This window comes from Hyperolius riggenbachi, chromosome 2 (assembly GCF_040937935.1).
Source record: "Hyperolius riggenbachi isolate aHypRig1 chromosome 2, aHypRig1.pri, whole genome shotgun sequence".
Classification (NCBI taxonomy): domain Eukaryota; kingdom Metazoa; phylum Chordata; class Amphibia; order Anura; family Hyperoliidae; genus Hyperolius; species Hyperolius riggenbachi.
The window spans coordinates 273,272,460-273,295,620 of record NC_090647.1 but is presented as its reverse complement, the minus strand read 5'-3'; the positions used below and the strand labels follow the sequence as shown (position 1 = coordinate 273,295,620).

At 43.0% G+C, this 23,161-nt stretch overlaps 2 protein-coding genes across 2 annotated transcripts in view; one reads left to right on the top strand and one right to left on the bottom strand.

Annotated features, from left to right (window-relative positions):
• The window catches only part of LOC137546355 (uroplakin-3b-like protein 1), a 162,952-nt gene that overhangs the window by 21,015 nt on the left and 118,776 nt on the right, over positions 1-23,161 (top strand). The gene's annotated exons all lie outside the window — the stretch shown is intronic.
• Positions 1-23,161, bottom strand: part of REPS2 (RALBP1 associated Eps domain containing 2) — a 211,682-nt gene that overhangs the window by 164,871 nt on the left and 23,650 nt on the right. Inside the window, exon 3 of the mRNA XM_068268694.1 lies at positions 19,180-19,325. Within this exon, the coding sequence (XP_068124795.1) occupies positions 19,180-19,325 (146 nt within the window). The remainder of the gene's footprint in view (positions 1-19,179; positions 19,326-23,161) is intronic.

Sequence of the window (23,161 nt, the reverse complement as noted above, 5' to 3'; positions counted from 1 at the left end):
GGGGTCCCTTGGGGGGGAGGCGGGGCGGCCGACCCTAAGTGTTTACAGTTTATGATTCACTATAAGATTTACGTACGCCTTTTTCCCGGGGGGGCCAGTGATGGTTACATGTTATGCATGCCGGCCTGGCCACCATGTGTTGACCGGGCCCGCCACTGCAGCATTTTCCCTCGCTGGACCTCTTGGGACGTCGGCGGGAAATTCTGTTTTAAATACTGGGGATCAGGAAGCTGGGATCAAGGATACCCCCCCCCATTTATTCCCCCGGGGGCGGCCCAGCTGGGGCAATGTTACGCATGCCGTCCTGGCCACAAACGTTGGCTGGGTCCGCCACTGCGGCATTTCCCCCACGCGGGTCGCCGTCGGGGGACTGGGACCGGGGTCTTGAACAGATCTCAGGCGACAAAGCCCCCACTTAAGGGGTCCAACTAGCGCGACTAATGTACGCTATTGATGCTGGTGACGTGGCGGAAGCTAATTCTGCATTTACACTTTGCTACTCCCGAACCACTATGTGCTCCCACAAGCACCCGACGAGTGTCAATGTTTGGCACCCCACGGGCGCAATTCGATGCTGCGCAGCATCTTTATATACCTTTAAGGCTCTCTCTTCTGATAGCCTCTCTCCTTTCACTCTTTAATATTATTTCCTCTTTTCCTAACAACCCCCAACCTTTATCTCTCATGCCGAGCTACCTCTCTCCTCTACATGTCCAACCCACAATTGGAGACTTAAGCTGCAGAATCCCCTACACCTAGAAAGATGTCTATTAACATCTTATCCCTGAATGTTCAGGGCTTTAATTCCCCACTAAAGCGTACAAAGGCCTTCTCCACTTTCAGAACTGCCCATGTAGACATCGTCTGCTTACAGGAAACACACTTCCCTTCAGATTACACCCCCAAATATCTCCACAGCACCTTCCCACAGTTTTACACCGCTAAGGCTAAAACGAAGCAAAAAGGGATCCTCATAGCATTCAGGAAATCAGTTAATTTTATTTGCAAGAAGGAGATTGCAGATCCTGAGGGCAGATACCTCATCCTAATGGGAAGCATCCAAGACATAGATGTAACCATTGCCTCTTACTATGCGCCCAATACGGACCAGCTCCCCTTCCTTAACCATTTAATGGAGTTGCTGGAAATACACTCGATTGGCACTCTGATTCTATGTGGAGACTCCAACCTTACGTTGAGACCTCACCTTGATAGAGATAATCCCACCCAACCGCTCCCATCCTCCTCAGACCTCTGTAAAGCTAAACACTTCAGCAATCTCCTCCAAACCTACCATTTAACAGATTGCTGGAGGGAAGTCCACCCCATTAAAAAAGGATTCACCTTTTTCTCACACCCGCATAATACGCAAACTCGAATCGACCACTGCTTCATACTTTTTAGTCTACTCACGAGCTTAGCCGACGCTAAAATCATCCCTATCCCTTGGTCAGATCACAATGCTGTCTTTATCACCCTATCATCCATCACACCCAAAACATCAGAACTCCAGTGGTCTCTAAACCAATCTCTGCTATCCGACCCAGCCATAGTCACCATCCTAGAGTCCCACCTTAAGGATTACTTCAAACTTAATCCTAATAACAATGAAGTATCAGACTATATAATTTGGGAAGCACATAAGGCAGTCATGCGCGGACACCTCATAGCTATTGCTTCTAATAGGAAAAAGAGTAGGAAAGGGGAGCAGATAATGCTTGAACAAACATACGCAGAAGCGATAGAAAAATACAATGCAGACCCATCTATTTCTAACAGGCAGACGTGGTTTAGGGCGGAGGAGGCCTTAAATCTTCACCTTACCAGCCAAGCCGAAAAACACTTAAGATGGAGCAAATACAGATTATCAGTCAACTGCAATAAACCCACTGCAATGTTCGCCCGACGCCTCAGGCGAACAGATCCTCATCTTAAAGCTATAAGATTAAATATAGGGCAAGGTGCTTATACTAACAATCCTCAAAAAATAGTGGACATCTTCCAGCGGGGACTAGCTAAACTATATCAATCATCTTCAACTGTCAATCAAATACTCCTAACAACACACTCGAGGCTATCCCACTGCCCTCTATCGAGGAGTCTTTTAAACTCACACTTGACCAACTTATAACCGAGGAGGAAGTCATACGAGCAGTTAAATCCTTTAAAATTAACAAGGCCCCAGGCCCAGATGGCTTCCCCACTCTATACTATAAAAAATTCCTAGATACCTTAGCCCCCCCATTAACAGTAGCCCTCAACACACTATTACAGGGAGAGAGACCGGGTTCTGATTCCCTACTCGCGCGTATAAGCATGATTCCCAAGCCGGACACCGACCATACGATCTGGTCTAACTATAGACCTATCTCCCTGCTGAATATCGACATCAAAATATTGGCCAAAATAATGGCCACAAGACTCAACAGAGGGATAGAAAATCTTATTGGAAGAGACCAGGTGGGCTTCATGCCTCGCCGGCAAGCAGGCGGTAACATCAGGAGGCTTCTCCATGTGATAAATGAGGCGGGTGGCACGAGTACTCCCATGATGCTGCTCTCACTTGACATACAAAAAGCCTTTGATACCGTATCGTGGGAGTACCTGTTCACACTCTTAACTGCCTGGGGTTTTGGGCATAATTTCACTACCTGGCTCAGAGCTCTGTATTGCTCCCCGGGCGCCTTCATTAAATATAGCGGACATAAATCCTCAACTTTCCCCATAAATAGAGGCACCCATCAGGGTTGCCCCTTGTCTCCCCTGCTGTTTGCTCTCATTATGGAGCCCCTGGCCCTCTTAATTAACAACCATTCTGGTATTCAGGGAATTAAAATTGCAGGCAACCAGCACAAATTATGCATGTATGCAGACGATGTGATCCTTACGTTGTCCGACCCCCGGGACTACCTATCTAACCTTACTGATGTCCTCAAAACCTTTGAGGACATATCTGGACTGAAGATAAATGACCTCAAATCTAAAGCATTAAATATTTCATTAACCACTTTGATGGTACAGAGATTGCAGGAAAACTATAAATTTAAATGGGAACCCCAAAGGTTGAAATACCTAGGCATCTACCTAACAAATTCGTACAGTACAATGTTCAAGGCCAACTACCCATCCCTTCTAACTGAAGTCTTCAAGCTCCTAGAATGCTGGAAAAGATATGCGATATCATGGCTGGGCCGGATAGTAGCACTCAAAATGACAATCTTACCCAAATTCTTATACGCATTTAAAGTATTACCAGTGCCCATCCCCTCCCTCTATCTCAAAAACGTGCAGTCCCTGTTTCATACTTTTATCTGGAAAAACTCAAAACCTCGCGTGGCACGAACAACACTATATCGCCTCACTGCAGATGGTGGCCTGGGTGTTCCAAATGTGGCATACTACTATAAGGCAGCTCAAATCGCACAATTAGCATTGTGGCATGAGGGCGCTCACTCCCCTATATGGCGAGATATTGAAGGCTCAATCTGCTTCCCCCTTGCCATCAATAACCTACTCTGGCTATCTACCCTGCAGCGTAAATCTATCAAGAATCCAATTATGGTCCATTCACTAAAAATATGGAACCAAGCTAAATTAAAAGACAAGCTCCAATCTCCGCATCTCCTCCTCATGACATTTACAGGACACCCTGATTTCTACCCGGGGCTACATAATCCTAACGCCTTTAAATGGTGGGTTCAAAAAGGGTTAACCTCCATCTATAGTTTAGTGACTGACTCCTCACTCAAATCTTTTAGCTCCCTAAAAGAACACAAACAAATACCGGACGCAGAACTCTTCCGCTATATGCAGATTGCACACTTTACCAATAAATATATTATGTCCCACGATTCCCTACGCACTAGAACCCATTTTGAGCATACTTGCGCTACAGACCCACACTCACCGGGCCTCATCTCGCTACTCTACAAAAATGCGATCTCCCCCGCCAATATCTCCAAACCGACATACATAACTAGGTGGGAACAGGAGATCAACACAACTCTTGAAAAGGAGGACCTCCAATATATGTGGAAGGGTGTATCTAGCATCTCGGTTAGCTCTGCTCTGGTAGAGGCCCAATACAAGGTCCTAATGAGATGGTATCTGACACCAGACCGTATCGAGAAGCTCAACCCTGATAACAAGGGTTTGTGTTTCAGGGCCTGCGGTCAGAAGGGCACCTTTCTGCATGTGTGGTGGTCATGTCCTAAAGCACGCAGGTTTTGGAACAGGATCTACCAAGCTATATACTCCACAATCAAATTTCAAATTCCTAAATTGCCAGAAGTAGCATTACTGGGCTTAAAGCCCCCTAACATATCCAACACGCAATACAGACTTCTGACACATATCTGCCTAGCAGCCAAACGGGTAATTGCCCGCTCCTGGAAGTCCCCTGCACTCCCCCTGCATATGTTCAAGGGTTATCTCAGTCATGCATTATGTTTTGACAGGATGAAAGCTATTGTAGATGATAAGCTTCCTCAATTCGAAAAGATATGGAAACCATACTTTGAACATTACTCGCATTGGCTTCCCAACTCCTTAACATCAGTATAACGTATATAATCTCATCAAATACCACCTATAATAGGTAAATTAAAAACGTAACGAAGCTAACGGTGGCTCGGCAATCCCCACACCTATACCCCCTCCCCTATACCCTTACACTAACACTTCTCTCTACCCTCCCCCCCCCCCCCCCCCCCCGCCTTCACCACCTCTTCTTCCCCGCCTGATGGTCTCTACTCCAACAGGCCCACAATGTGGAAAACAGAGAAACTTACAAATGCGCAGTTAAACCTATAGTGCAGCCCGTGGAACCCTCTACAATGTTGAAACCCAATAGACCTTAATCCCAGGGCCGCTTAGAACAATAATAAGGTACACCAGGTCATGATAGTTAAGCCGCCAACCCTTCCTGACGGCTTCTTTCCCTTATTGGAATTACTTTAAGTCCAATCCGTTGAAGTTGACTTGATCAGATGTCAGTACATGATGCCTAGCGCTGCTGACATCAAAAAGTTCTCTTGAATGTAATGTATTTTATCTAAAGCGTTTTTATGTACCCTAAATACAATTGCACTAAACTGCTATGTTTGTAATATGTCTTAATATTACATTGTTTTCTTGTTACTTTATCTGAAAATTAATAAAAAACTTTTTGAGATAAAGTACTAGTTTGACTGTGATTATCTGTTATGACCCCTTGATTGCCTGACTATCCTGTTGAACTCTGATCCTGTACCTTGCCTTTTGATACTCTGTTGCCGAACCTCGGCTCGTCTTTAGACCCTGCATCTGCCTCCTGATTTTGTACCTCGATATATCTGATACCCTGTTGCCGAACCCTGCCTGTACTTTGACTCCGTCTCTGCCTTCTGAATCTGTACTTTATCTGTCCGTGTGTTTAATACCTGCCTTGTCCGACCTCGAGAACTGACCTTACTGTTAGAGGCGGTTCCCAGTCCTGGTAGTGACACTCCTTCCTAAGTGTCACTCTTGGTTGTCCTTCCTACGTCCAGCCTGACTCCTCCCTCCTGGAGATCTCAGGTCTTCGGAAGGAGTTTGTGCAGTACTCCACACTGCTCAGAGGCCCAGCCCTCTAAATATTACAGTTGCACCAAACACTCTCTCTCTCAGGTGACCAGAGGTTAGCTTGTATATCTGATTATCGGTGATACTGCAGATCATCAATAATCAGGTATATATCTGTATTCCCAGTGATACTGCAGATCACCAGTAATCAGACCCTCTCTGTGTTACACCGATCGTTACACTATTCCTGTATGCTGACAAGATGTTACAACACACAGCTTATATGCATTGGACATCAGATGTACATAGATTGTTTTGTAAACATAAATAAATGTCATTTATGAAGAGATTGTAAATTCCTAGTTAAAGGTCAACCGAGGTGTCATGTGACATGATGAGATAGACATGTGTATGTACAGTGCCTAGCACACAAATAACTGTGCTGTGTTCCTTTTTTTCTTTCTCCGCCTGAAAGGTTTAAAAAAAAACAGGTACGCAAGTGACAGTTTTCATCTGGGTCAGGACCGGGTCGGACTGGGTCAGACTATAACATAACCCTCACTGATAAGTAATTACAGCCATAAAACACTTTTCTGTCAGTAAATGACTTCTGAGAGCAGAAAAGAGATAAAAAAAAGGTCAATAGTTCGAATATTTGAGCTCTGGCATACTTCAATAAAGGTGTCATTGAGCAGAGACAATGAAACAGTAAAAACTTAAAAACTAGATTAAAATATAAAATATAACTGTGGGATATCTAAAAAAAGTCATTTTTAGGAAAAGAGGATAGATACAATTGTTTTTCTCATCATTTAATTTTCACCTCGGATGTCCTTACCTCATACCAGAATACAAAATTGCTATCCTTGTTCATACCTCTATCTACCATTTTGAACCAATGTATACATGTTGTCCCTCCTATTAGTCTTTCTTTATGTGAATTGAAACCACCATTTTACTTTAACCCGAAAGTCACATAAAGTGGTCTGAAACTCAGCATTTCTCCTTTGCTCTAAAAGATTATTTACAGCCTTAAATCTAATATCACAAAAAATGTAGCAGAACAGTATTCAAACAGTTAAACAAAACACTGTTCTGTGTGGCAAGCTCCTCCAGCTTGTGATCCGCATCCGCAGAGGTGATAACATTATATTTTGTTTGTATTCCTTTCTTGTTACAATTAGTTACAGCCAGCCATGGAAGTGAAACGGCACTGTATTGAGCTGAAAGGAGAGACAGATGATACATTTTCACTAGATAGCTGCAGTATTTATATATTAAATTTATGAATAAAAATGCAATGGCAGCTTTCAGAGCAGATAAATTGTACTTTGGGACATAGTAATTTGTAAACAAGCAATATTACTTGTGCACAAAACCAAATATGGTAATTGTATGGGTAAGAGTAGCAAACCAAATTTTTATCGAATGTTATATCAGAGTTTTATTCCACTTTATGCTGTGTCCCTCGGAACAAAAATGTGCAGGCACTGGGAGATCAGTATTGTTTTTTTTCTTTTTGCTGCTGTGGTCATTCATACATTTACGCAGTTTGTTTTGTTTCTCGCACATAAATTCCTTTGGGGCATTTTGCACACATGATCAGGTATGCTAGATTAGTAGAATTACAGGAAAAGGTGCCTTGTATTTTTTACTTCTGCTTTGAAACTGGTATTGATACCCTGTTGGTGGAGAGATGTGTCTGCAGGTCTCACACCTTTTCTGTCGGTGCAGGGATGTTCTTTTCTGTTCTGGCCTATTCAAATGACTGTAGATTGGGTGGCTGTCGAGGTGAGGTTCAGATAATATCTCTCTGTCTCTCATCCTTGTGTTAATTGGGATGAAGTTATTTTAAGATTAAGATTTCTTAAGATTTCCAGCTGTGGGTTGTAGGCAACAACAATTGGAACACTGCCATCTTCATGGCCCTGGGAGTCATATACCACATAATTCAAGCAGAGATCAGCTAAGACTTCAGCTTGTGTTCTATTGGAATGACCACAGTATAAAATATTATCGTGTACATACTGTAGTTGGCATACTTTATCTTAACAAAATATGTAATATAAATAATGAGATTGATGTGGAACAATGTTAGGCTATTTATAAATATGCTTAAAGCGGATCCGAGATGAAAAACTAACTAACAAGTAACTTGTCTATATATCTTATCTAAAGTTTAGATAGTTTACACAGCAAATCTAGCTGCAAGCAGCTTTAATAGAAAATGATTATTTCTTCCTGTGATACAATAACAGCAGCCATGTTGTTTGTAAACATTACACAGAGGCAGGTTTATCTGTATCTTGAGCACTCAGCCTGTGAAAAAACAACTAATCCCCCCTCTGCCTCTGAAATCAATGGCTAATAACACCTCCTCCTCCTCCTGCCCAGACTGAGCTCCCATGAGCCCCTGCCTTGCTACTGCCAAGGCTCTCTGAAAACCTGTGGGCGTGGTTTATTTCGTTTATAGGGAATTAGAGTATTAACACAAAAACAAAAAAGTATTTGGCTTGAGGAATGCCCTATAAACAATAGGAAAGGAACACAATTATGCAATGAGTAAAAGTTCACCTCGGATCCACTTTAATTTTATATACTTCAAAAATACATGGTACACATTTTCATTTTTTTTAAATTAGATAATTTAGTTCGATTATTCCATTAGATCGAATGTAAAGATTTTTCCAACATGTCAGATCGGATTTTTATCGAAAAAACTGGATAATCGTTTGTTTTTCTTGTACCGTGTATTGGTACCGTAACACTACAATATACCTGGGTATCGGACTCTCAATAACTCACACTGATGCTCACAGTCATATTTGAGTTCCCTAATTATGGACAATCAAGTATGCAGCAGTGGGAAGATTTTGCCATGCCTTTTTACAAAAACAAGACCATTCTTTGCACAGAGAAAAGGAAACAGGTATTTCACTGTGTATATATCATTACAACCCATTGGTCAAGTCAAAGAGAAAATGATGGAGGGGTCTGGAAGAGGCAATGTGTTTCAGGACAGGCAGATGTCACATCATCATCCTTTCCAGTAAAACATCTGCCAATCTGTGGCTAGCTTAAGAATCAATTATACATGCTACACTGACTCATCTGGTATTGCACAAAATAAATTAGTAGTTTCAGATAAAGCTCTCCTCTAGTGGAATGTGAGCAGAAGTTTTATAGTATATTTAAAAGTATTAAAGAAAACAGAAAGTATTAAAGAAAAAAAATATGAATAAAAAAGTCAAGGTGAATTGCCAGAATAATAAGACAAAGTTGCAGAACTGCAAACTGCAGCTCCTCTGCAATTTCTGTCTTGCAGCTAAACTGATGGTTCAGACAGTTCTGGGCACCTGGCCACAGATGCTGCTCAAATAAACATTACTGTAAATGGATGGATCTCAACACAGAGTATGTAGAAAATAGTGCTGCCAGCTGAGGCTTTCTATCAACATGTCCACTAAAAAACCGTAGCTGTCAAATACTAAGGTAGGGTTCAAATTCATCATTGCGGAAAACTGAAAGTTTTTTTCACATACTTTTTTGGCAAAATTTGTGTTCATATGCAAATTTTCACATGCATTTTTTTTTCAGAACAGCTAATGAAAGTCAATGGGAATTCACATGCGATGTCTAAATGTATGCTGCAAGAAGTATTTTTTTTTTTTACTCATGCGAAAATGCTAGCGGTTTGGTGATTAGTGTTAAATGCCCGCTAAACGCCTAAGTGAGAACGGGCTCTAAAGGGTGTGTGAAATACAGTGGTGTGAAGAATAACTTGCTTACTCACTGATTTCCTTCATTTTTGCTTGATTATTGCACTTAATTGTTTTGATCTCCAAACTCATGTAGTATAGTTAAAAGCACAGCCTGGGTAAACATAATACACCATTTTGAACGCTCATCTAATTTTTTCGAGAGAATATCACCCATGTGAAAAAAATGATCGAAGTAAATGTGCCTCCAAGGATCAGGACTCGATCCCTAAACAGTTCAGGGGTCAAATGTAGTAGTAGATTGTCGAGGTCACTTAGTGCTCGGTGATGGCGGCTACAAACAGGTATCCATGCGTGTGCTTGTGCACCAGTGAGTATTTTCGCATCATGGAGGTGGCGTGCGAGCATTTGCTTGGCGTGCAAGTCTTTGAGTCTTGGGCTGCGCATGCGCTGGTGTTTGCATCGGCGTGTGCATCTATATACCCTTTTGTGGCAAAAAGCCTTTTAAACCGAGGACTGCCACTAGAAAGTTGCTGTAGTATTGCAGCTAATGTGTGTTCCCGTGACTTGATTTTTATATGCCCTGTTTTCCTGTCTTGATGTTGAACCTGGCCTGAGTATCCGATCTGTTGCTGACCTCTACTTTGTCCAACTTCCTGCTCTGATATCGACCCTGGCTTGTACAAGAATCTGATCTGCTGCTGACCTCTGCTCTGCCCGACTACCCGTTTTGTTGCTGACCTCTGCTTGTACGACCACCCACACCTCCACTGAACATTGTGGTGCAGTTTTCTGTCAGGTTCAGTGACTGTTCAGTGCATGGAGTGTGTATCCTGCTTGTGTACCTGTCTTTGCTGATGCGAATCCTGCCTGCCTGCTGATTGACCATCTGGAGATCACTTCATCTGCGATTGAAGTACTACACACCTGGAACCCGTCACCAGCCCTCCTGCCATTCATCACCCAGCACTTCCTGTTCCAACTTCAGGAATTGTGGGTGACAGTTTGCAAGAGTAGCTGTCCTAATCACATTGGTCTCCAAAGAATTGGGTATGTGGCCTCTAATATCCTGGCACAGTTGCATCACTCTGCAATGGCATGGGACATGATGTTGTGGCTTCCTGAGGGGGAAAGGAGGGGAAGAATATGCTCGGTATTTAGTGTCCTTCAAATATTTGGTTCTTTAAATTAACTCATGGGACACCTGTATATATGCTGGATTCTCAGCCTAGACAACTACAAATGGCCACCTGAACCAAGTTTAGTAGAGTGTATGCACCTTTGCCGAATCAACCAGGTCCCAATAATAAGGAGGTAAAATTAGACTAGACACACCAGAGGTTGGTTTCTGTCAGTCCTACTGAATATAAACATGCCTAAATAGAACCTGTCCAGCAAAGTAAATTTGCCAAGAACGTCTTCATAAGCAGCAAATCCTATCTAGATCAAAAGAAATTCCAGAAGACCTGAGAAAAAAAAAATACTACTAAATATATCTGTCATGAAAGGGTGACAGATAAACCTCTGAAATTAACATGGCTCCAGAGAAACACAATAACAGCAGTTATAAGCATCAAATGGAGAAAACTTGGACAGTGCTATACCTGCCCAAGTGGAGGTGCTTGCACTATTACTCAGAGATCACACATAAAGATCATTTAAAAAGTCAAGGAGAACTGAGATAAACTTCTGAGAAACTACAGGCCTCTCTCAGGTGGGTTGCTGTTACCATTTAGGTTTTAAGAAACTGGTTAAATATGGTATCCATATGAGAACGCATATAGTAAAAAAAAAAATACTGTTAAGTAAGAGATACATAAAATCTCTTCAAACATTTGCCAGATAACATTTTAAGTACCCCCATAATATTCGAGATAATATCCAGAGAACTGATAAGTGGAACTTTTTGGAAGACAGAAGTTCTATTAAACTGATTGTAAAGCTAACACAGCTTTCCACAATAAAAACATCATGCCCACCATGAAACATTACGTTGCCAGAGTAGTGATGCTTTGCTACCCCAGGGATTATGGTAGCTTACTTGCCATAAATGAGAGAACTATGAACTCAACTAACTGTTATAAAGTACTAAAGGAGAAAGTCCTATCTTTAGTCCTCCATCTAGTGCTCAATTACAACTGGGTTACCTAGAAGGACAATCATCTGCAACACACAAGTAGTCAATCAGCAATAATAAATGGCTGAAAAAAAGCACAATAAAAGTTCCAAAAATGCTACCCTAAAAATCCATTGAGATGTTGTAGAATCTTTAATGAGCAGATCATATTTGAAAGAAAGTCCAGTCATCAGTCGTCGATCTGGAGCTTCAAGTGGGTTACATAGCAGGACAATAATCTGCAGCACAGAAGTATGTCCATGTCTGAATGGCTGAAGAAGGCACAATGAAAGTTCCTAAAGTCCTAGCTTGAAAATCCATTCATGATGTTGAAACAGGATCTTTAGTAAGCAGTCCATATATAAAAAGCCTTCAATATAGTTAAATTCATATTAGCCAAGAGAAAAATAGGCCAAAGTATCTCCACTATGCACCCAAAAAATGATCTCCAATTAGAAGTTGATGCTGGTAAAGGTGGTACAACCAAGTATTAAAATTAGTGAATATAGTACTTTTCCCATGAGTCACATTGGGCAGCACGGTGGCGTAGTGGTTAGCTCTCTCGCTTCGCAGCGCTGGGTCAACATCAGCAAAGAGTTTGTATGTTCTTCTCCCCATGTCTGTGTGGGTTTCCTCTGGGCACTCAGATTTCCTCCCACATCCCAAAAAACACAGATAAGTTAATTGGCTTCCCCCTAAATTGGCTCTAGACTATGATACATGCACCACAGGATATATTCATAGACATATGACTATGGTAGGGATTAGATTGTGAGCCCCACTGAGGGACAGTTAGTGAAAAGACAATATATACTCTGTACAGCGCTGCGTAATATGTCGGCGCTATATAAATACTTAAATAAATGAGTCAGAGCTGGTGCACACCAAGAGCGCTTCTGAGTGCTTTTAAAAACGCTATTGCTTTGAAAAGCGTTTGGCTAATGTATTTGTATGGGATGAATCACACCAGAGCGATGTGATTTTTTCCCAAATGCAAACGCGGGTCCTGCAGCATTTCTGAGGCAATTATGCCCCAATGTTCAGTATAGGAAAATCGCTCTAAAAACGCTAGAACAGAGCAATTTTCCTAGCGTTTTTTTTACATAAGCTGATCTCTTCCAGGTCAAAGTGTAGAAGAAGGATAAAATCAATACACAAAACGCTTCAAAAATCGCTACGCATACTTAGAAAATTGCTCGGCACATACCTGGAATCGCTTTCAAAAATCGCTTTAAAAACGCTAAGCGCTTGCGATTATTCTAGCGTTTTTTTAGCGTGCACTAGCCCTCATATGGGAGTTTGAAAACGTTTTCCTTCAATAAATCAAATGACGATTCAAACCTTGTATTCTGTGTGTATTAAGGTTGTCTTGTGTACATTTGGCTAAAGATCTGAAACAATTAGATGTACCCGATATGAAGCAAAGTAACAAAATCAAAGTCTTACCTGAGGAGAATGAAACCTCTGGATTCTAACAAGGCTTCTTCATTCCTCCGGTTCCCCGTCACCAATCATGGATCCTCCAAAGATTACCAACAAGGGATTGTTTCTTCAAGCACGCGCATGGCCACACTGTGCCTGCACGAGTACAGTCACACCTGCACAGTAAGCAGAAGCCACTCATGCACTGTACTGTACAGGTGCACCCATGCTAGCACTCATGTCAGCGTAGGAGTGTGGTTCTGATCAGCAGGAAGGTCAGCAGAAGGGTCCCAGCGAGCGGTGGAGGACAATGAGGGAAGGGTCATTAGGATCCAGAGGCTTCCATCTTCTCAGGTATGTATTTGTTTCTGAACCTGAGCTTCGGCTTGGGTTCTCTTTAACCACTTGCCGACCGCCTTAAGCCGATGGGCGGCGGCAAGGGGTGGGACCAAACGACCGCAATACGCCCATCGGCGGTGGCGGCGGCGGGCGTGGTTATGGAGCGATCGCGTCATTCGACTGGCTCCGCCCCCTCACGCTGTAACACGCCGGCCGTTTGGAAGCGCCGGCGGGTTACTAGCACCCGGATCGCTGCACGCAATACGTATAATAGGCTTTGTAATGTATACAAAGCCTATTATACAGGCTGCCTCCTGCCCTGGTGGTCCCAGTGTCCGAGAGACCACCAGGGCAGGCTGCAGCCACCCTAGTCTGCACCCAAGCACACCGATTCCCCCCCCTGCCCCCTGATCGCCCACAGCACTTCAGACCCCCCCTGCCCACCCCCAGACCACTGTTTTCACCCAGTCACCCCCCTAATCACCCATCAATCACTCCCTGTCACTATCTGTGAACGCTATTTTTTTTTCAACCCTAAACTGCCCCCTGCTCCCTCCTGATCACCCCCACCCCTCAGATTCTCCCTAGACCCCCCCCCCCCCCCTGTGTACTGTATGCCTCTATCCCCCCTGTAATCACCCACTGATAACCTGTCAATCACCTGTCAATCACCCATCAATCACCCCCTGTCACTGCCACCCATCAATCAGCCCCTAACCTGCCCCTTGCGGGCAATCTGATCACCCACCCACACCAATAGATCGCCCGCAGATCCGACATCAGATCACCTCCCAAGTGCAGTGTTTACATCTGTTCTCTCCTCTAAACACCCACTAATTACCCATCAATCACCCCCTATCACCACCTGTCACTGTTACCAATCAGATTAGACCCTAATCTGCCCCTTGCAGGCACCCAATCACCCGCCCACACGCTCAGATTGCCCTCAGACCCCCCCCTTATCAATTCGCCAGTGCATTATTTACGTCTGTTCTTCCCTGTAATAACCCACTGATCACCTGTCAATCACCTGTCAATCACCCATCAATCACCCCCTGTCACTGCCACCCATCAATCAGCCCCTAACCTGCCCCTTGCGGGCAATCTGATCACCCACCCACACTGATAGATCGCCCGCAGATCCGACATCAGCTCACCTCCCAAGTGCAGTGTTTACATCTGTTCTCTCCTCTAAACACCCACTAATTGACCATCAATCACCCCCTATCACCACCTGTCACTGTTACCCATCAGATTAGACCCTAATCTGCCCCTTGCGGGCACCCAATCACCCGCCCACACGCTCAGATTGCCCTCAGGCCCCCCCTTATCAATTCGCCAGTGCATTATTTACATCTGTTCTTCCCTGTAATAACCCACTGATCACCTGTCAATCACCCATCAATCACCCTCTGTCACTGCCACCCATCAATCACCCCCTGTCACTGCCACCCATCAATCAGCCCCTAACCTGCCCCTTGCGGGCAATCTGATCACCCACCCACACCAATAGATCGCCAGCAGATCCGACGTCAGTTCACCTCCCAAGTGCAGTGTTTACATCTGTTCTCTACCCTAAACACCCACTAATTACCCATCAATCACCCATCAATCACCCCCTATCACCACCTGTCACTGTTACCCATCAGATTAGACCCCTATCTGCCCCTAGAGCACCCAATCACCCGCCCACACCCTCAGAACGCCCTCAGACCCCAGCCCTGATCACCTCGACAGTGCATTGCTTGCATCTATTACCCCCTCTAATCATACCTTGAGACACCCATCAATCACCTCCTGTCACCACCTGTCACCCCCTAGCACACCTACCCATCAGATCAGGCCCTAATTTGCCCCGTGTGGGCTCCTGATCACTCGGTCAAACCCTCAGATCCCCCTCAGACCCCCTTCCGATCACCTCCCCAGTGCATTGATTGCATCTATTTTCCCCTCTAACCACCCCCTGAGACACCCATCAATCACCTCCTGTCACCCCCCTAGCACTCCTATCCATCAGATCAGGCCCAATACAACCTGTCATCTAAGAGGCCACCCTGCTTATGACCGGTTCCACAAAATTTGCCCCCTCATAGACCACCTGTCATCAAAATTTGCAGGTGCTTATACCCCTGAACAGTCATTTTGAGAAATTTGGTTTCCAGACTACTCACGGTTTTGGGCCCGTAAAATGCCAGGGCAGTATAGGAACCCCACAAGTAACCCCATTTTAGAAAAAAGACACCCCAAGGTATTCTGTTAGGTGTATGACGAGTTCATAGAAGATTTTATTTTTTGTCAAAAGTTAGCGGAAATTGTTTTTTATTGTTTTTTTCACAAAGTGTCATTTTTCACTAACTTGTGACAAAAAATAAAATCTTCTATGAACTCACCATACACCTAACGGAATACCTTGGGGTGTCTTCTTTCTAAAATGGGGTCACTTGTGGGGTTCCTATACTGCCCTGGCATTTTAGGGGCCCTAAACCGTGAGGAGTAGTCTGGAAAACAAATGCCTCAAAATAACCTGTGAATAGGACGTTGGACCCCTTAACGCACCTAGGCTGCAAAAAAGTGTCACACATGTGGTAATCGCCGTACTCAGGAGTAGTAGCATAATGTGTTTTGTGGTGTATTTTTACACATGCCCATGCTGGGTGGGAGAAAGATCTCTGTAAATAGACAATTGTGTGTAAAAAAAACCCAAAAAATTGTCATTTACCGAGATATTTCTCCCACCCAGCATCTGTATGTGTAAAAATACATCACAAAACACATTATACTACTTCTCCTGAGTACAGCGGTACCACATGTGTGGCACTTTTTTGCACCCTAAGTGCGCTAAGGGGCCCAAAGTCCAATGAGTACCTTTAGGATTTCACAGGTCATTTTGCGACATTTGGTTTCAAGACTACTCCTCACGGTTTAGGGCCCCTAAAATGCCAGGGCAGTATAGGAACCCCACAAATGACCCCATTTTAGAAAGAAGACACCCCAAGGTATTCCGTTAGGAGTATGGTGAGTTCATAGAAGATTTTTTTTTTTTTGTCACAAGTTAGCGGAAAATGACACTTTGTGAAAAAAAACTATTGATATCAATTTCCGCTAACTTGTGACAGAAAAAAAAATCTTCTATGAACTCACCATACTCCTAACAGAATACCTTGGGGTGTCTTCTTTCTAAAATGGGGTCATTTGTGGGGTTCCTATACTGCCCTGGCATTTTAGGGGCCCTAAACCGTGAGGAGTAGTCTTGAAACCAAATGTCGCAAAATGACCTGTGAAATCCTAAAGGTACTCATTGGACTTTGGGCCCCTTAGCGCAGTTAGGGTGCAAAAAAGTGCCACACATGTGGTATCGCCGTACTCAGGAGAAGTAGTATAATGTGTTTTGGGGTGTATTTTTACACATACCCATGCTGAGTGGGAGAAATATCTCTGTAAATAGACAATTGTGTGTAAAAAATAATCAAAAAATTGTCATTTACGGAGATATTTCTCCCACCCAGCATGGGTATGTGTAAAAATACACCCCAAAACACAATATACTACTTCTCCTGAGTACGGCAATACCACATGTGTGGCACTTTTTTGCAGTCTAACTGCGCAAAGGGGCCCAAAGTCCAATGAGCATCTTTAGGTTTTACAGGGGTGCTTACAATTAGGCACCCCCCAAAATGCCAGGACAGTGAACACACCCCACAAATGACACCATTTTGCAAAGTAGACACTTCAAGGTATTCAGAGAGGAGCATAGTGAGTCCGTGGCAGATTTCATTTTTTTTTGTCACAAGTTAGAAGAAATGGAAACTTTTTTTTTTTGTCACAAAGTGTCATTTTCCGCTAACTTGTGACAAAAAATAAAACTTCTATGAACTCACCATGCCTCTCACTGAATACTTTGGGATGTCTTCTTTCCAAAATGGGGTCATTTGGGGGGTATTTATACTATCCTGGAATTTTAGCACCTCATGAAACATGACAGGTGGTCAGAAAAGTCAGAGATGCTTTAAAATGGGAAAATTCACTTTTGCACCATAGTTTGTAAACGCTATAACTTTTACCCAATCCAATAAATATACACTGAATGTTTTTTTTTTAATCAAAGACATGTAGCAGAATAACTTTCGCGCTCAAATGTATAGGAAATGTTACTTTATTTGAAAAATGTCAGCACAGAAAGTTAAAAAAAGTCATTTTTTTTGACAAAATTCATGTCTTTTTTGATGAATATAATAAAAACGAAAACTCGCAGCAGCAATAAAATATCACCAAAAGAAAGCTGTATTAGTTACAAGAAAAGGAGGTAAAATTAATTTAGGTGGTAGGTTGTATGACTGAGCAATAAACCGTGAAAGCTGCAGTGGTCTGAATGGAAAAAAAAAGGCTCTGGTCCTTAAGGGGCGAAAAGACTGTGGTCCTCAAGTGGTTAAGTATTATGACCAAGCACAAATGGGAAAAAAAAATCAAGCAGACGGGCAGGGCAAGTTTTATGCCACTTTACATTAAAAAAAAATGTTTAAGATAAACAGTTAAGAGGGAAATCAAAATTACATTTTCAGCTAAATTCTTATTGACCACTGAAACTATAAGAATAAGCCAATGTTAGAAAGTCAAACATTTTGGCATCTTACATTTACATCTTGCCAGTAACAAGGAGTGGTTTGATCCGCATTTCCCATTGTAAAACAAAACTCACCACCCCCTGATACCTCTTGGGAGGGTAGATATGACACATGTACATGGATTTAGCTTATAGCTTACAGCACTACTTTAGCTAGTGGGGTCGATTTCTTCCAGAAAATAGCCTGATAGACTGACTCTAATTCTGCAGAGAGAAGCAACCGGAAACAGTCAAATTGCTGTGGAAATAAAGGTCCCTCTCAAATTAGCAGAGATCTGACACCAAAACTCTGCATGATCAGCTGACTGACAAGTATCATGAAAGGATACCTTCAATACACATGTTAACAGACTCTAAGGCCCATTTGCAATTAAGTTTTTCTCCCGAGTTTTCTCCTAAGTGATACTTGCATGCACTTTAACATGCACTTTAAATCACCAGCAAGCAAGAAAGTACTTTAAATAGTTTTGATAGCACTTTCCTACCTAGTTTTTGGTACTTTGTTTAATTGCAAAGTACTGAAAAGCTATTCTAAATAGAAGATGAAAAATGATCTCTTAGGATAAAACTCAGGAGAAAAAGTTAATTGCATATGGGCCTCTATTAAAAATAAGTTTTTATCACTTTACAATTGAATAAATGCCAAATAGTACGTGAAAAATACTGGCAAAATTATTCAAGAGTATTTTTGTTTGCTGGTGGCTTAAACAGCATTTGATTGATAAGATGTTAAAATATCACCTAGGAGAAAACTTAGGAGAAAAAGTGAGTTGGATCGGGCCCCGAGTGCCATAAAATGCTGTAAGATTTTTACTGAATATATATTTGTGTAACGACTGGAAAAATTCTTGGCAGGCATAAAGTGCCCAGTGGTTCCTAGCTCAGAATGCTGCAGCCTAGTAAAGTATTTACTATTCCTCTGTATGTACGATACTTCAAAATGTATGAGCTTTATATGCATGCTGGTCATGTCTTTAACACATTCAAGTGATGCTCTGTGTGGTTTAACCAGAGTGTGGAAACACCCAAATGCTAAATACAGCTTCTGTGGAAACAGGAGGCATGTTGTTGGTGTTTAACTGAATACTGTTATCAGTGATGCCAAATTTCACAGAGATAAACACAGAAGTGACCAGCTGGTTTCCTTTTCTGCCTGTTTACAGAAACATCATAGAAGCAGGACTGGAATGGCAGTGTTAGAACAGTGCACACATGCAGAGTGCAGCCTGCATGCTCCCTTTCCTCAATGCAGAACTAACATTACTATGTTATTTGGCTTATCAAAAACACAACTGACATAATAGTAAATACTCCATAACCTTCCAGAATTCTGTAATCGAAGCAAGTAAAGGCTTTTCAGGCAACAGCATTCTTTGCACAATGTTTTGTCAGCTTGCAGCATACAAAAAATATTTTCATACCTTATTTTCACCCTCGAAGAGAGCGTGAATGGAGCCTTTCTCGCCGACAGCATGATTAGATATCTGGGAATCTATGTTTTGAGAGGAAAGTCCGTATTTTAAACTGTTATCACTTTTCATAGAAAAGAAGTTTGCAAGTGGCAATTCTGTAAATGAGAAAAAAGAGACAGGGAAATGCTTCATGGAACTGCAATCCTTTGAAATTAAGATACCGTTTTTTTCCAAATACCTATTTCATAGAAAATTGTTTCAGCTTAATTATGTATAAAAATATTTACAAAATATAAAAACTGTTTAAAAAAACGATACTATCTATAGATAGGGGAGGCCCGTTCCTCAGTGTTGCCACCCCCACAAGAGCTTTTCAACCAATTGGTCAAAGACGGTTCTGAGTATCCTCTGAAGATCTTGCATGCACTTGCGCATGCGCAGTACGTAGCTGCCCATCTTCAGGAGCATGCGGAAGCCTCCTATGGTGGCAGATTACAACAGGGGGGACAGCGCTGGAACGCGGGGACTGTGATAGAAATAGGAAGGCTCTATTATATCTAGAGCAGGGGTCCCCAAATGTTTTGGGTCGAGGGCCGGGTCAACATGCTTCAGACTTCTGGGGGGCCGGAGTATACATAAAATGATGTAGAAGTCTTTACAGTAATGTTCAACACACACCATACAATCTTGGTTGTACAGATTTACCAAATCTATGTAGTATAAGGGCCAACAGATTGAAAATACCTTGAATGATTGATTGGAAAAGCTCTTATACTACATGACAGTGGTAAGATTGAACAACCTAGATTGTATGGTGTGTGTTGAGACTTAAAGCATACCCAGGTGACAACCTGCAGTGGACAGCAGTGTCACCTGATGTGATATTTGATTGGAAAATAGCAAATTACTGCTTTCTGGCTTCCATGTGGATGGGTGGTGCCAGCACTGCTATTCTATATGCGGACCACCAATATTTAAAGATGTAGCTGACCGTATCTATAAGTAATACATTTTGTGTGTGGGGGCTGGTAATAAAGCCTCAGGGGGCCGCATTCGGCCTGCGGGCCTTAGTTTGAGGACCACTGATTAAGAGCCTTCTCTCTCCATACGTAAGTATCTGACTTTTTATTTTGATTTCACTTAACATTTGCTTTAACTGGCTCAGGACCGCAGATAGTTAAAACTACACCACACTAGTGGCTACCTACACCTGATGCCACGCAGTTTTGCGCTGGTGGTTACCAAACATGGGACGCAATAGCATGTCCCCACCAGCGCAAGCTTCTCTGAAGCACAATTAATGATATGACTATGTATTCTTTCAATGTGGGGGAGGGAGTCAGAGCGTCTTATGGTCCAAATAATACTTTTAACTGCGGGACCCATCCCCCCTCCCCATAAGGCTCCTGTTTCCCTCTGGGGTATGGAGGAGTAAAGCCACTGTGGGACCCCCCCCCCCCTCCCCATAAGGCTCCTGTTTCCCTCTGGGGTATGGAGGAGTAAAGCCACTGCAGGACCCTCCCCCCCCCCCCCCTCCATAAGGCTCATGTTTCCCTCTGGGCTTTGGAGGAGTAATGCCACTGCAACCCCATCCCTCGATTAGGCCCCTGTTTCTGGTGGGCAATATCAGAGTCATGGTGAAGCAACAACCCCCCAAGGCTCCTGTTTCCCACAGGAAATATCAGAGTAGAGGTGCCCATACATGGTACATTTTTTCATGCAATCTTACCATTTCTATGTAGTATAAGGGCAAATTAAGGGAAAATACTGAAAGGATAATTTAGGCAGTTCCCTTATATTACATAGAGATGGTAAGATTGGATGAAAAAAATTGTACCATGTATGGGCACCATAAAGTGTACAGCGGAAGCCCTCACTAGATCCAGCCAGCATGGTCTTCTATCCAGTGTCCCTTCCCGATTGTATCCTGGCTGGCATCCTCACACCGTGGCCCGAGCGCTGTCAGGTAATGCAGTGAGAAGGCGCCAGCGAGGATGCCAGCAGGAAGGGGGCACAGTGACAGGATGGACAATTCTGCCAGCTTGATCACACAGCACCTCTCCAATTCATTCTATACTACCCTGCATGACTCACCCACCTGTATTTTCACTTCTCAAATGCTGCTCCCCTCTACCATTTCCTTCACTGGCTGCCTATCAAACAAATAATCCAACTTCAATTTCTAACGGTACAAAACTACAAAACTCTCTAGAATGCAGCCCCATCATACATTACTGAACCCACATATGCCACCCAAAGCATAATCACTGCTCTAGAAATAAACTCCTTCTCTTATCTTCTCAAGTCATCTCCTCGCACACCCACATTCTGGATGTCTCACAAGCTATTCTGTGGAAGTCTACTCTGTAATCCATTTGGCATTCTCTGTCCCTCATTAGCTATGCATATAATTTGACCTAGGGTGTGACATCAACCTACTGATCTCTTTTATTGATACCTAATCAGGGCACCACAGTTTGCCACCTCCCTTTCACCTCCTATTCCCTTCTATGTAAGCTTGTCTGGGCAGGCTCAACCCACCAAATGTGTAACAGTTCTGCTTTGCACTTGCTACCATTTACACTGTATGACTGTTATAACCTGCTTATATCGTGTAACTGTATGCATAGCTTGTCTGTTTTACTGCAGCAGTAAAATGTGGTACTTGCTCTATATATAGCTGTATAATAATAATAATAACTATTACTATATTACACACATTTTTTTGTTTTTTATAATGCGCTGTTATATTGGACACAAAATGTTCATATGCCATTTTTAAAGTAAGGTTTTTTTTCACATTAAATTTTTATGTTTAATATTCTGCCATGGACAATTTTATTTTATTATTCATGATCTCAGCAAAAGTATTTTCAGCAAAAGGAATGCTTATGTTTAAATTAATCTTTCATCTGGAAGGGAAACTAGAAAAACCAGAGTGTTAAAATGTGACTTTTTGTTTTTGGAAAAGTTTTGGTGCAGTGGTCAAGATGTCATCATAGAATTTACTTCAGAGCAGCTCACTCACCTGCAGGGAACAACTAGAGCAGCTGGGAATTTTTCTCCATGTATGGGTAGGAACACACTAGATGTAATCGCATATGCGTTTTCCACTATGTGCTATGGAAAATGCATATTTGATTGTGTCTAGTGCGTTCCTACTCTCAGGGTGCGGTAGGAACTTTTGTATGTTCCTACCTTGCACAGCTCACTCGGGCCACTGGCGATGTGACTTTTGCTAGATACACTGTTCTTGTCACAGCGTAGCATTTCTGAGGCCTCCTGCAGTTTCTCAGGCTCTGCCGAATACACCTCAGTGAGCCCGTCCCCCAATCGACTGTATTGTGTATGACTGGAATACAGCACAGCCGAGCGAGGGACAGACTCTTAGGTGTATTTGGCAGAACCTGAGAAACTGCAGGGGGCCGCAGAGATTCTGTTATAGGAATCGCATAGCAACGAAGCTGTCCCGTGCACAGTGTAGCATCTCTGAGACCACCACGCGCCCCCCCGCAGTTTCTCAGGCTCTGCCAAATACACCTCAATTAGTTTGTCCCTCCATTGACTGTACTGTGCATGACAGACATACAAACTTGTCATTTTCTTTTTTTTAACACTTGGACCTCTTCCATACCGGTGTATGATTTAACAAACTAAAAACCTCTTAGGTAGTGTTACAGGTGCGGGGTCCTCTTCTCACATGAGAAGTGAGGTCCCTTTTTCTGTTGAGAGAGGGAAGACCGGGAGCCCAATAGTGCAGTATCGTTAGTGCAACCTGATGACTAGGTGTTTTGGGCAATGGATACTCACAAACATGGGTTGCAGTCCTGCAACCACCATATATACATGCGGGAAAAGACCGTTCCCGCTCGGTATACCAGTCCGATCTGGAACCAGGTGGTCGCTCTCCTCCTGTGGTCCTCTCTACTGGTGGACCGGGTGACTGTGTAGTAGAGGTCGACACCTCTGTGGGAGGTGTGAAGGTAACTGG